Below are 13,576 nucleotides of genomic sequence, written 5' to 3'. Positions count from 1 at the left end.
AATTCACTGGTGGGAGTTGTCTATCGGCCACTGAATAATAACATCACAGTGGCACAGGCAATAAACAGAGAAATATCTGAGGCATGTAAGAATGGAAGAGCAGTTATCATGGGGGACTTTAACTTGCACATAGATTGGGTGAATCAAGTTGGTCAAGGCAGTCTTGAGGAGGACTTCATAGAATACATCCATGACGGCTTTCTTGAACAGCATGTTACTGAACCTACAAGAGAATGTGTTATCTTAGATCTGGTCTTGTGCAATGAGACAGGTAAAATTAGTGATCTTGTAGTTAGGGATCCTCTTGGAGAGAGTGATCACAGTATGATTGAGGTTCTCATACAAATGGAGGGTGCAATAGTTTGATCTAAAACCAGTGTATTATGCCTAAACAATAGAGACTACAATGGGATGAGGGAGGGGCTGGATAGGGTAGACGGGGAACACGGGCTTTATGGTGGGATGGTTGAGAAACAGTGGAAGACTTTCAAAGGGATTTTTTCACAGTGCTCAACAAAAGTACATTCCAGTTAAAAGCAAGGACAGTGAGGGTGGGGCGAGCCAGTCTTGGATAACTAAGAAAATAAAAGAAGGCATCAAACCAAAAGCTCGTGCATACAAAGTCATTAAGAGTAATGGGCAACCACTAAATGAGCAATAAAGAAAGGGAAGCTAGATTACGAAAATAATCTAGCACAAATATAAAAATGGATAGTAAAAGTTTTTTATAATTATATAAAGCAGAAAAGGGTGACTAAAGTGAACATACGTCCCTTGGAGGAAGAGAAGGGGGAATTGATATTGGGTAATGAGGAAATGGCAGAGGCTTTGAATGACTAGTTTGTGTTGGTCTTCATGGTGGAGGTCACGTCTAACAAGCCAAAGAGAGAAGTTATGGATGTGATGGGAGGTGAGGAACTCAATACAATAGCTTTCTCTAAAGAAGTAGTGCTGAGCAAACTTGTGGGCCTGAAGATTGACAAGTCCCCTGGTCCTGATGGAATGCTTCCCAGGGTACTGAAAGAAATGGAAGAAGTTATAGTCGCAAACAACAGAAGTTATAGTAGAGGCTTTGGTGATAATTTTCCAAAATTCTCTGGACTCTGACCAGTTCCCAGTGGATTGGAAGACAGCAAATGTCATGCCACTGTTCAAAAAACGATGTTGGCAAAAGGCAACAGGCCAGTTAGTTTAACATCTGTAGTTAGGAAAATGCTTGAAGCTATCATTAACAAAGAAATAGCGAAGCATCTGGAAAGAAATAGATCCATCAGGAAGCCACAGCATGGATTCAGCAAAGGCAGGTCCTGTTTGACAAACCTACTGGAGTTCTTTGAGGATATAATGAGCACAGTGGTTAGAGGGGAACAGATGGACGTTACTTACTTGGATTTCCAGATGGCGTTCAATAAGGTGCCGTTTAAAAGACTTATCCATAAGATAAGGATGCATAGAGTTGGGGGCGATGCTGTAGCATGGTTAGAAGATTGGTTAACTAATAGAAAGCAGAGGGTTGGGATACATGGGTGTTACTCTGGTTGGCAATCAGTGGTGAGTGGTGTGCCACAGGGGTCGGTGCTGGGCCCACAGCTGTTCACGATACACATTAACGATCCGGAAGAGAGGACTGAGTGTAGTGTATCAGATGATAGTACTAAATTGAGAGGAAAAGCAAATTGTGCAGAAGATACAGAGAGTCTTAACCTATATAGATAGGTTAAGTGAGTGGGCAAGGGTCTGGCAGGTAGAATACAATGTTGGCAAATGCAAGGTAATCAACTTTGGAAGGAAAAATGGAAGATCAGGTTATTATTGAAATGGTAAAAAATTACAGCATGCTGCTGTGCAGAGGGACTTGGGAGTGCTTGTGCATGAATCGCAAAAGGTTGGTTTGCAGGTGCAGCAGGCTATCAAGAAGGCAAATGGAATGTTGGCCTTTGTCTCTGTTTATAAACCAACTGCAGCATCCTCAGCCCTATCATTCTGGTTCCCATCCCTGCAAAATAAGTTTAAGCCCTCCCCAACAGCTCCAGGAAACCTGTCTACAAGGATATTGGTCCCCCTTGGATTCAGGTACAACCTTTTCTTTTTATACAGATCATACCTTTCCCCAGAAGAGATCCCAATGATCCAGAAATCTGAAACCCTGCCCTCTGCACCAGTTCCTCAGCCACACATTGATCTGCCAAATCATCCTATTCTTACCCTCACTGACGCGTGGCGCGAGCAGCAATCCAGAGATTACTACTCCAGAGGTCCTGGTTTTCAGCTTTCTACCCAACTCCCTAAAATCTCTCTTCAGAACCTTCTTACCTTTCTTGCCTATGTCATCGGTACTGATATGTACCAAGTCTTCTGCCTGCTTATCTTCCTCCTTTAGAATGCCATGGACCCGCTCTCTGACCCTGGCACAAGGGAGGCAACATACCATCCAGGTATCTCCATTACGTCTACAAAATCTCATCTCTATTCCTCCATGGAATCTCCTATCATTACTGCAGTCCTCTTCACCTCTCTTCTCTTCTGAGCCACAGCGCCAGACTCTGTGCCAGAGACCCAGTAGCTGCCCCGGTCGGTGTTTGCCATCAACAGTTTCCAAAGTGGTATACTTATTATTAAGGGGAAGGGCCACAGTGGTACTCTGCACTAGCTTCTCATTTCCCTTCCTTCTCCTGAGTCACCCAGCTACATGCCTCCTGCAATCTAGGAGTGACTACCTCCCTGTAGCTCCTATATATCACTTCTTCCTTATAAACCGAAGGTTGTTAAGCTGCATCTCCAGTTCCCTAACATTCTCTGAGGTGCACCTGTTGCAGATGTGGTTATCTGGGAGGTTTGTAGGTCTCGCAAAATTCCCACATCTCTCAAACAGAACTAAACACAGCCCTTAGAGCCATTCTTATTGCACTAACTGTGCTCTGAAAAAAGAAGAAACGTACTTCAGCCAAGCCTGATGAGCCAAAGCCACTCTAACACTGGCCCGCTCACACAATGGCCGCTCCACTTGCCCTGCCTTATTTTTAATTAGCCATAATGTAATAAGATCATAACATGAGGAACAGCAGGTCATACAACCCCTCAAACCTCCTTCAACATTCAACATATCATAGCTTTGGTCTCAATTCTTTCTTGTCCAATTTCCAATATTCTTGACACTTCCATAGTCTAAAATCTTTGTAAATACTTAATGGCTTACAAATCTCCAGCTCTCCACAGTAAAGAACTTTAAAAATTCAAGACCTTTAGAGGAGAAATGCCTCATCATTTCAAATAACTCATAGTCTGAGACTAACCACCCTCCCCCACTAGATTTTGATCTCCTCAACCAGGAAAACAGCATAACATCGTTCACCCAATTAAATTACCTCAGAGTCTGTTATCAGTTATAATGAAATCATCTCTCATTCTTCTGAAGTCCAGACAGAAACAGCCCTCTCTGCTCAATCTTTTCTCACAGACCCAAACCTTATTTGTAAAATCAATCAAGTGAATATCTACTGCACTGTATTCAAACCAAGAAAATCATCTCACAAATAAAGAGACCAAACAGTACTCCAGAAAGCCCTGTATTGTTCTAGTATTTCCAATTTTCCACCTTTGCAATAAAGGCTAAAATTTCATTTTCTTCCCCAAAAAACTGCTGCAAATGCATGTCAAATTTCTGATTTGGATACAAGTCAACAGTGCAGCAGGTATGATGCAAGTTTCCTAAATATATTTTCACCTGTCAATTCCCATTATGGTTTACTAGGGTGGTTTTAAGTGATGAAAAGCTTTGAGAAGTTGGTCTCGGCTAGAATCAACACCCATCTCAGTATGGACCTGGACCCTCTGCAATTTGCCTATCGCCACAATAGGTCTACAGTAGATGCAATCTGAATGGCTCTCCATGTGGCCTTGAATCATCCGGACAATGCAAGTACTTATGCCAGGATACCATTTATTGATCATAGCTCAGCATTTAACACCATCATCTCTACAGTGCTGATTGAAAAGTTACAGAACCTGGGCCTCTGTAACTCCCTCTGCAACTGGATCCTCAACTTCCTAACTGGAAGACCACAATTTGCGAGGATTGGAAATAACATCCCCACCTCACTGACAGTCCAAACTGACATACCACAGGGATGCGTGCTTAGCCCGCTGCTCTACTCTCTCTACAGCCATGACTGTGTGGCTAGGCATAGTTCAAATGCCATCTATAAGTTTGCTGATGATACAACCATCATTGGCAGAATCTCAGATGACAACAAAAGGGCGTACAAGAGCAAGATATATCAGCTAGTTGAGTGGTGTTATAGCCACAACCTGCACTCAAAGTTAGTAAGACCAAAGAGCTGACTGTGGACTTCAGAAAGGATAAGACAAGGAAACTCAGCCCAATCCTCATAGAGGGATTGGAAGTAGAGAGAGTGAGCAAGTTCAAGTTCCTGGGTATCAATATCTCTGAAGATCTAACCTGGTTGCAGCATATTGATGTAGCAATACAGAAGGTAAGACAGTGGTTGTATTTCATTAGGAGCTTAAGGTTATTTGGTTTGTCACCTAAAACACCCAAAAACTTCTATAGATGTGGAGAGCATTCTGACAAACTGCAACACCGCCTGGTATGGCAGGGGTGGAGGGGGGGGGAGCGGGCGCGTCTACTGCACGGAATCAAGGTTAGTTGCAGAAACTAGTAAAATTAGTCAGCTCATCTTTGGTATTAGCCATCATAGTATCGAGGAGCGGTGCCTCAGGAAGGCGGCATCCATCGTTAAGGACCCCCATCACCCAGGACACGTTCTCTTCCCCTTGTTACCATCAGGAAAGAGGTACTGGAGCCTGAAGGCACACACTCAACGATTTAGGAACAGCTTCTTCCCCTCTGCCACCTGATTTCCAAATGGACGTGGAACCCCTGAATGCTACCTCAATACTTTTTCCCAATTTCTGATTTTACACCACTTATTTTAATTTAACTATTTAATATACATATAATTACTGTAATTCAGTGTTCTTCTATATTTATCATGTCTTGCATTGTTCTACTGCCACAAATTTAATAAATTTCACAACATATGCCAGGGTTATTAAACCTGATTCTGATTCATTGAAAGCAAGATATGTTTAAACAATTTCAGCTTAATATGGGAAATTAATCCCTTATTCCATTAAAATTGCTCAAGTATCCTTCTCACAGTTAAATAGTCACAGCACCTTCTTGTATGCAATCCAGTCAAAAACTTTGAATATATCTGTGGCTTGAATAATTTCCTGGGATATTGGATGTGAAGTGGCCTGACCATCAAGGAACAGCACGTCATGAAGGTCAAGGGTCAGGAATCGTTGATTGGCCTGAAATATGCACATAGATTTAAGGTTAATTCTCCTTGACTTTACAAACCTTACTAGCATGTAAAACTAAAGTCAGGGTCAAAATTATTTAAAGAATCTGAAATAAAACCAGCAAGAGTTTAAAATGCTGATGGCAAATATTGATTATGAATCACCAACATGTTAGTTTGATGTCAATAAGGTAAGCTATTTATGAAAATGTGGCTTGCAGGATCATTTGATTTCTGTTTGCTAAGGAATACAAAAAATCAAAATTTTAAAATGCTTTTAGAGAGCAGGAACATCATTAACACTTATGAGGAGAATTCTAAATTATATTGCAGTAATGTTAAAAGAAATGCATGAATTTGTTTTAAGTATGAGCTACAGCAAGCCAGGGACATTTACTGCCTATTGACAGAACCTCCAATTCAATGAAAAAGAAAGTGAAGCAGCTTCCATGATAAATGGATGGACATTACCAATGATACATACCCAATCAGAAATAGTGCATTAAAACATTAACGGTTAAAAACAAAATTACATTTAACTACATTCTAAATTCCACTCGGGGACTTGTGCTAATTTCATTTCATGACTGTGTATGTGCTGCGTGTGACTATATTGTACAGTGTTTTGCACCTTGGCCCCAGAGGAACACTGTTTCGTTCAGCTGTGTATGGTTGAATGGAAAATTAAAAAATCAATGTTGTTGTCAGCAAACAAAGCCACCATGGGCGACATCCTCCAGATACTCTACAAAACGGATTCTTTCACTTGTTTTTAGGTCTCCCTTTTTCTTTTAAATGCAGTTCTGCTGCTGTTGGAGCCTGTGATCAACAGTTTCATGGTGTGTTTTCGGGCTCTTTGAGCGACCTGGCACTTTGCTGTCTCTGAGAAGGTTCTGGGAGGCGAACAGCCGAGGCCAAGAAGCATAGAGATGGGGCCCATAATCGGCGCCATTTCTCACCAATCTCACTGATTAAAGCACTGAGGAAGATTGAAAGTGTGGAGGCGAGTGCAGAGTGTTCACCAAGTTTACCAGCCTCTCTCTTGCTGCTGCCAGAGGAGGGTGTCTGCGCGTGACACCCTCTCTCTCCCTCTTGCTCACTGCGCCCGAGAGAAGGCCCCGCGTTCAAATCGTACTCTCCCTTTGTCGATGCTGTCAAAGGATGGTACCGAAGTTCTGGGTTTGCAGTTTGTGAATTGGATTGTTGTTCAACTGGATTCTTTCCATTTCATGTATTATATACTGTGTTTTCACTCATTCTTTCTTGTTGCTGTTTGCATGATTTGTTTTTCTTTAGGCATGGGTGGGGGGTTTGATGTTCTAGTTCCTGTTTGTGTGATTTGTTTTTTTTTGCACGAAGGGGTTTAATATTCTTGTTGCCATTTACGCGATTTGTTTTTTGCGCAGGGGGTTGATGTTCTTGTTGCCGTTAGCGCTACTTTATTTTTGCGCGTGGGGTTGATGTTCTTGTTGCCGTTTACACGACTTGTGTTTCTAGCGCGGCGGGGGGGGGTTCCCTTTGAATAGGTGCCATGGTTTTCTTTCTTCCATGGCTGTTTGTTGGAAGACAGATCACGGGGTTGTATACCACATATATACTTCGATAATTTGAGATGCAGAGTCTTATAAAGAGTAATCCTGACATTTAACTTTGGAAACCAAAACTTAATCATGTATCCCTTGAATATTATCTGAAGCATGTTAATGTGATGCCTTTTTACTGTTATGTACATAGTGCTGTAATGTTCTTACCATAGATGCCGGCACTTACATGCACATTGGATTATGACTTGAAATATTGTTACAAACGAAATGACTTTGGTTTTGAAATGTTGCTGTTAATGAACAACAGATAATCCATAAATTCAGATACTACAAACTTACCATATTAAATTCTGGGTTCAGGTAATCAGTGCCAACATGTTCAAAATAGCGAGCAAATCCCTCCTTTAACCACACATCTTCCCACCAAATAGGTGTCACGAGATTACCAAACCACTAAGAATAAATAAAAGTCATTTAGGAACAGAAGTAGAGAACATTCAAAAGGTTAGAACTTCTGATAACCGAATAATTCCCTCTGGATTTTATACCTGGTGACAGATTTCATGTACGATAACCATAGTGATATCCCATGAAGCAGAAATGGATGAGACTTCAGGATCCAGCAAAATCACTTCTTCTACAAAAATATTCAATCCCCAGTTTTCCATAGCAGAATACGGGAACTTAGGCACTGCTAACAGATCTGTGACAGAAAAGAAGTTACAAATAAACATATAAATTAAGTGCAGAGGTAAAATCACTTGGCCACTTGTGCCTGCTCTCCCAGCAATACGGTGTTGGCTGATCCAGTTGCATCCCAGCACCACATTCCCACTTCCCCCAATAACCTCTCATCTCTTGCTTATCAACACTCAATGACTATGCTTCTCTGTCAGTTGAGAAAGAGTTCCAAAGACTCTTGACCCTCTGAAGTAAAATATAATTGCCTCATCTACGTTCCATTGCTGACCCTTTATTTCACTGGGCAACAACGATTTTGCTTCTTGAATACTTCTGGGTGTATCTCATGGATTTTGGGCTGCTGATCATGAAAACCACCATGAAATTTCCCTATCACCCACCATTTATTGAAATTGCTCATATTTGTTATATCAATTGATAATTCAAGTCAGAATAATTGATGATAAGATTAAGAAGGGCATTTTTGTTGGTCCACAAATCAAACAGGTCATCAATGACAGGCAATTCAAAGAACTTCTAGTGGGACGGGAGAAAATTACTTGGAAGGCATTCAAGGATGTTGCTGAAAAATTTCTTGGCAACTACAGAGCACCAAACTATGTTGCAGCTGGTTGACAACATGCTTCAAGCATACAAAACCATGAAGTGCAACATGTCACTAAAGATTCATTTTCACCATTCCCATTTAGACCTCTTCCCTGAAAATCTTGGCACAGTCAGTGACGAGCATGGTGGAATGTTTCACCAGGAAATTGCAAACATGGAGAAATGGTAGCAGAGCAACTGGAATCCATCAATGCTGGCTGACTATTGTTGGATATTTAAGTGAGAGACCTTAGACACTGAGTATGGACAAAAATCAAGAAAACTTTTTCAGTTGAACTATTGCAAAGTGTCAGCACTGTTATGCAAATAAACACATTGTATTCTTGTTTCTCCAATTATATTGGTGTTCAGCTTCAAGCAGTCTAACATAAACAAAAAAATTCTGAGGAAGCAACACTTCTGAAAAAAATTGTTGTTCAGTGTTTTTAAACAGTTACCGTGGTTCTTGTTTCTTATCTTTTCCACCTTTTTGGGATCTTAAAGGTTTTAAACAAATCCCCCTGCTAATCTCGAGTGTACACAAACACAGGCTGTCCAATCTTTCCCATTAAGACAAGTCGCCCATTCCAGGTGCTACGTGGAGAGAGCATCCAGAAGTGAGATATACCAGCTAGTTGGTGGTGTCACAGCAACAATCTTGCACTCAGCGTCAGTAAGACCATAATACTGATTATGGACTTCAGGGAAAGTAAGACAACCGAACACACATCAGTCCTCAAAGAGGGACCAAAAGTGTAGAGTGAGCAATTTCAAGTTCCTGGGTGTCAATATCTCTGAGGATCTAACCTGTCCCCAACATGTCAATGCAGATACTAAAAGGCACTGTGGAGAGCATTCTAACTGGTTGCATCACCATCTGTTATGGGGGAGCCGACAGCACAGGACCAAAGCAAGCGTCAGAGAGTTGTAAACTCCATCATGGGCACGAGCCTCCATAGTATCCAGGTCAAGGAGCTTCAAGGAGCGATGCCTCAGAAAGGCAGCGTCCATTATTAAGGACTCCCATCACCCAGATCATGCCTTGTTCTCATTTGTACCATCAGGTTTCAAAAGGTTGTCATCGCGGGGGTGGTAGTAGGGATAAGCTCTCACTACCGATACAGTGCTCCCAATGGCGTGCATCTCAAATTAGTCTCTGCTAACCAAGTCCAACTCCTGGCCTTCACATGGCAGAACTGTTTACACTGATACACTGACAGGCGAAGGGGCGAAGGCGGGTCACTGACGCCTTAAACCAGTTGCTTCGGGCAGATAGGGCTCGTTAGCCTGGGAAGGAAGCACACCAAGGAGAAGGAAAACTGATTTAAGACCTCCGCTGCCCTGCGGCTATACCCACTCATGGGAAAGGCTTCGGGAGTAAACCCCGAGGAAGAAATCCGGAGTCAGAGTTGTTACGTACCCCATAACTGGGTTGCCAAGCCAGCAGAAATGGATCACTCAGTTGGAGTCTGGATTACTAGAACTAAGAAAGTTTTATTAAAGAAACAAGCAACACAGTACTCTAATCAAAAGGATAATAAATGCAACAGTTCAGCAATGATAAACACACATGTACACAGAATTAAGATAACAGGATCAATCAAGCTCTATCGTTGTCTAGGGGTAATTGACCAGTTCCAAAGTGACGCAAAGTTCAGTTCAGTTCACAGTAATCGCTGCCGTGGCGATGGACAGTGGAGGGAAGGAGAGAGAGAGCAAAACGAATGAATATTCAAAAACGGCTTCCACACAGACCTTCGCAGTCAGCTTTCGGGCGAGTCCTTTGTGATGTCATCTGAGGTCACCGACCATGACCCCTCCGTTTCCCGATACGATCGTTTCTCTGCGGTGAACCCGGCACCCAGGCAAGGATGGACACACACCAGGTTCCCGCCGATCGTGCCTTTCCACCCTGAGCGTCTATGGCCTGGTCCCGCAACCGGCCTTCCAAAACTTCCCACCGACTTGTGAGAGACGCACCACTTCCAGGGTCTCGTTACCTCGGGGTGTCGTGTGTGTCCTGCCTTAGCAAACCTGTCCCTTTTTATCTCCCTGCTGGGGTATCGCCTGTCCATCACTTCAAACAGTTCAGGATTCAAAGGGGGAGCCGTTACTCTCTCCCGTCCCTTCATTAACATCTCCAAATGCTGCTCCATTACTTTCCTTATCTCCCTCTCTCCTGAAGACAGGTGGCAGACCAACTGCTGATCCCACTGGTGCCAGCACAGGGCAGCTAACATCTTAATCTATGTGTATCCTTGTCACACTTCCCTCCTTTAAGGATTTTTACCGGGGTAAAAATTACAAACATGAATACATTATTTGATACACACAAATACACATCTTTATCAGCTATTTGGCTAATACAGCGAATTTGAAGTTGTCAACACCTGACAGACAGTCAGCCATCACATTTTCTGTTCCTTTCATATGTGTTATTAATAATCCCTTAGACCAGCCTCCAACTTAGCAAACTTCATAGTGGCCAAAAACACTGATGAATTGTGATCAATGTAACCTCTCATTGGGTTTCGTCCCGGACCACAATAACAAGGGTCGTCCCATTCCAACTTAGTTTTCTCTCGCAAGGGCTTAGTAGGAGGGGGAGGGGTAGTAACCACAGAGTTATTGCAAAACTTCCTACAGTACCCCACCATCTCCAAGAGCCTTCTGAGGGCCCTCTTGTCTGTCGGGGTTGGGATGTCAGAGATAGCCCGCATTTTAGCTTGCATCGCTGCCAGCTGCCCCTGTGTCACCCCAGTTCCCAGGTAAGTGACCTTCGTGTGGCCGAACTCATTTTTTCCAAGGTTCACTATCAAGCTGGCTTCAGACAGCCGTATTACATTGCCAATACACACCTCTGTGTTCGTCAGCCCTTTTGTCACTGAATTACTCATTCTATAGGGCTGTTGCTCGTGTAACAAACACCACCCAACGTCCCAGTTCTTTGCATCGCCTCGGGACAATCAAACATCTGTGTGCGAGTCATTTAATTACTTCTCCTAAAGAGTCACTTTGTTCGGGGATTAAGGGAGAGACCTTATCAGCAGAGTTGGCCAAAACAATAGCCTTCTCCCATCTGGTCGATACCATACTCATCTTTTCACATTGTTTTTTTTCTCTTATCGGGGGACCCTAGCTTCATTGATTTCCACGCTAACACCGACTAGGTTTGTTAGTATATCAAAAGCCTGTGACCGTCTCAGTTCGCGTCGGCCATAATCAATAACATCCATCCTCCTGGGCAGCCGGTAAACTTCTTTCATGATTCCACCAACTGTTTCCTCCAGCACCGCAAAATGTCCACCGGGGGGTACCTTGTGGGCCAGGTTAAAAATCTCATCCCCATAACTCTTTTGCACCACCCCCCATTCCTCATCTGTGGGTACGGTACTTGGTCTCCCTTTCTTCCTTAGCACTTCCTCCTCCACACAATAGCCTACTGGTTCCCTTGTTAATTCTGCGTCAGAGGGAGCTGTCTCTGCCAAAGCCATCAGCCCCTCGTCTCGCTCCTGCGCCTGCACAAATTCTTTCCTGGCTAATGCTACGTCTGTCTCAGCTCCCTCACTACCTCTTGTTTCACTACACTCCTTCTTTTCACTTTCTACCCCCTTCTTGTACAAGGCTGGCAGAAACATCTCAGCTAAATTTACTACCGCAGTCCCATGATGAACCTGTGAGTGCATGGGCGGGGCCTCAATGCTGGCAGGCTGACCTGCCAATCTCACTGCTGGGAACACGATTCCCCTGGCGAGGTCATTACCGAGCAAGATTTCCACGCCTTTCATCGGTAATTCGGACCTCACCCCGATTGTGACTAGTCCAGAGACCAGGTTGCTTTGTAAGTGTACCTGGTGCAAAGGGACAGCCTCTGTCCCTTCCCCGATACCTTTGACCTTGACCTCCCCAGTCTGGGTCTCTGAGCTAAACTCTAATACACTTTTCAGTATCAGTGACTGACACGCTCCCGTGTCTCTCCGGATCCGCACTGGAACTGGTTTTAACCCCTCCTTCACTGACACCAATCCAGCCAAGATAAACCTCTCGCGCCCTTCCTGACATTTGGCAGACCTGTCCTGTCCTAGCGGTTCGTTTACCAGCTCGATACAGCCAGTCAAAATCGCCGTTTTTCCTTTTCCCGTCTCCTTCTTTGGGGCAAAGCACCTGGACGCAAAGTGTCCGACTTTCCCACAATTATAACAGACGACCCCAGGAGACTTCCTACCAGACTGCTCCCGGTCTACCTTATCCTTCTCACTAGTCCCCGGCTTACTTTCTGACTTTTCTGGCGGACTCTCCCCACCGTTCTGACTACCCTTCTGGTAGCCTTTACTCGGGGCAAACTTCATTTTATGTGTCAACCATACTCATCCGCTAACTTAGCAGTTGCGGCTAACATGGCTGCCTCTTTCTCATCTAGGTAGGGTCTCATTCCCTCAGGGACACAACCTTTAAACTGCTCAATCAGGATCAGCTGTAGCAATCTGTCATAATCCCCATCCACCCCCTTCGAGGCGCACCAACGCTCACAATATGTCTGCATCTTACGGGCAAACTCTAAATACGTACGGTCCCACTGCTTCTTCGCATTCCGGAACCTCTGCCGGTATGCCTCCGGGACCAACTCAGAAATCCTGAGGATGGCCTCTTTCACCACCTCATACCTCTGGGCATCTTCCGCGGACAAAGCTGAGTAAGCTTGTTGGGCTTTCCCTTTCAGTACACTCTGAAGCAAAACAGCCCACTTATCCCTCGGCCAGTCCTGACTTTGTAGCAACTTTTTCGAAATGGAGAAAGTACCGATCCACGTCGGTATCGTCAAATGGGGGAACCAGCCTAACCTCCTGGGTCGCCCAGAACCCTCCACCTTGGTTTGGCACGAGCCCCTGCTCTGCCCTTATCTTTAACTTCTCCAACTCTAATTCCCTTTCCCTCTGTTTCTCCTCTCGCTCCAAATGTCTCTCTCTCTCTCTCCTGCCTTTCTAACTCTCTCTTTCTCCTGCCTTTCTAACTCTCTCTCTTTCTCCCGCCTTTCTAACTCTCTCTCTTTCTCCCGCCTTTCTAACTCTCTCTCTTTCTCCCGCCTTTCTAACTGCTTCTCTTCGTGTTCTAACTGCCGTACCCAGAACTCGTGCTCGAGTCTCAGTTTTTCAAGCTGCACCTGTACCGCATCTCCAGCAGGTTTTTCAATAGACACCACCTCCAGCTCCCCTTGGGGAAACACACCTTTAGATACATAGTGCTCTAAGATAGCTCTGTGTATCTCCTCTCTCCTCATTGTCGACTTCCCCTTAGCAAGATTCAACCATATGGCCACAGCTACCAATTCCGATTTCCTGGCATCCTCTAATGCCTCCAAGGTCGGCGCCTTTATAAATTCCTTAGCCTCCATTTCTGCTGTTTGTCTTTTCTTTCTTT

At 44.0% G+C, this 13,576-nt stretch overlaps 1 protein-coding gene across 4 annotated transcripts in view; it reads right to left on the bottom strand.

The window, feature by feature from the left end:
• Positions 1-13,576, bottom strand: part of LOC134351501 (thyrotropin-releasing hormone-degrading ectoenzyme-like) — a 152,425-nt gene that overhangs the window by 78,892 nt on the left and 59,957 nt on the right. For 3 of the 4 annotated variants that reach the window (XM_063057729.1, XM_063057728.1, XM_063057730.1), the window contains exons 5-7: positions 7,420-7,574; positions 7,211-7,324; positions 5,200-5,337 (exon numbers count right to left, since the gene is read on the bottom strand). In XM_063057729.1, coding sequence (XP_062913799.1) covers positions 5,200-5,337; positions 7,211-7,324; positions 7,420-7,574 — 407 coding nt within the window. The remainder of the gene's footprint in view (positions 1-5,199; positions 5,338-7,210; positions 7,325-7,419; positions 7,575-13,576) is intronic. The other variant, XM_063057731.1, reaches the window with a different exon arrangement.

This window comes from Mobula hypostoma, chromosome 9 (assembly GCF_963921235.1).
Source record: "Mobula hypostoma chromosome 9, sMobHyp1.1, whole genome shotgun sequence".
In the NCBI taxonomy this organism is placed as follows: Eukaryota; Metazoa; Chordata; class Chondrichthyes; order Myliobatiformes; family Myliobatidae; genus Mobula; species Mobula hypostoma.
This window is presented reverse-complemented; position numbering and strand designations above follow the sequence as displayed.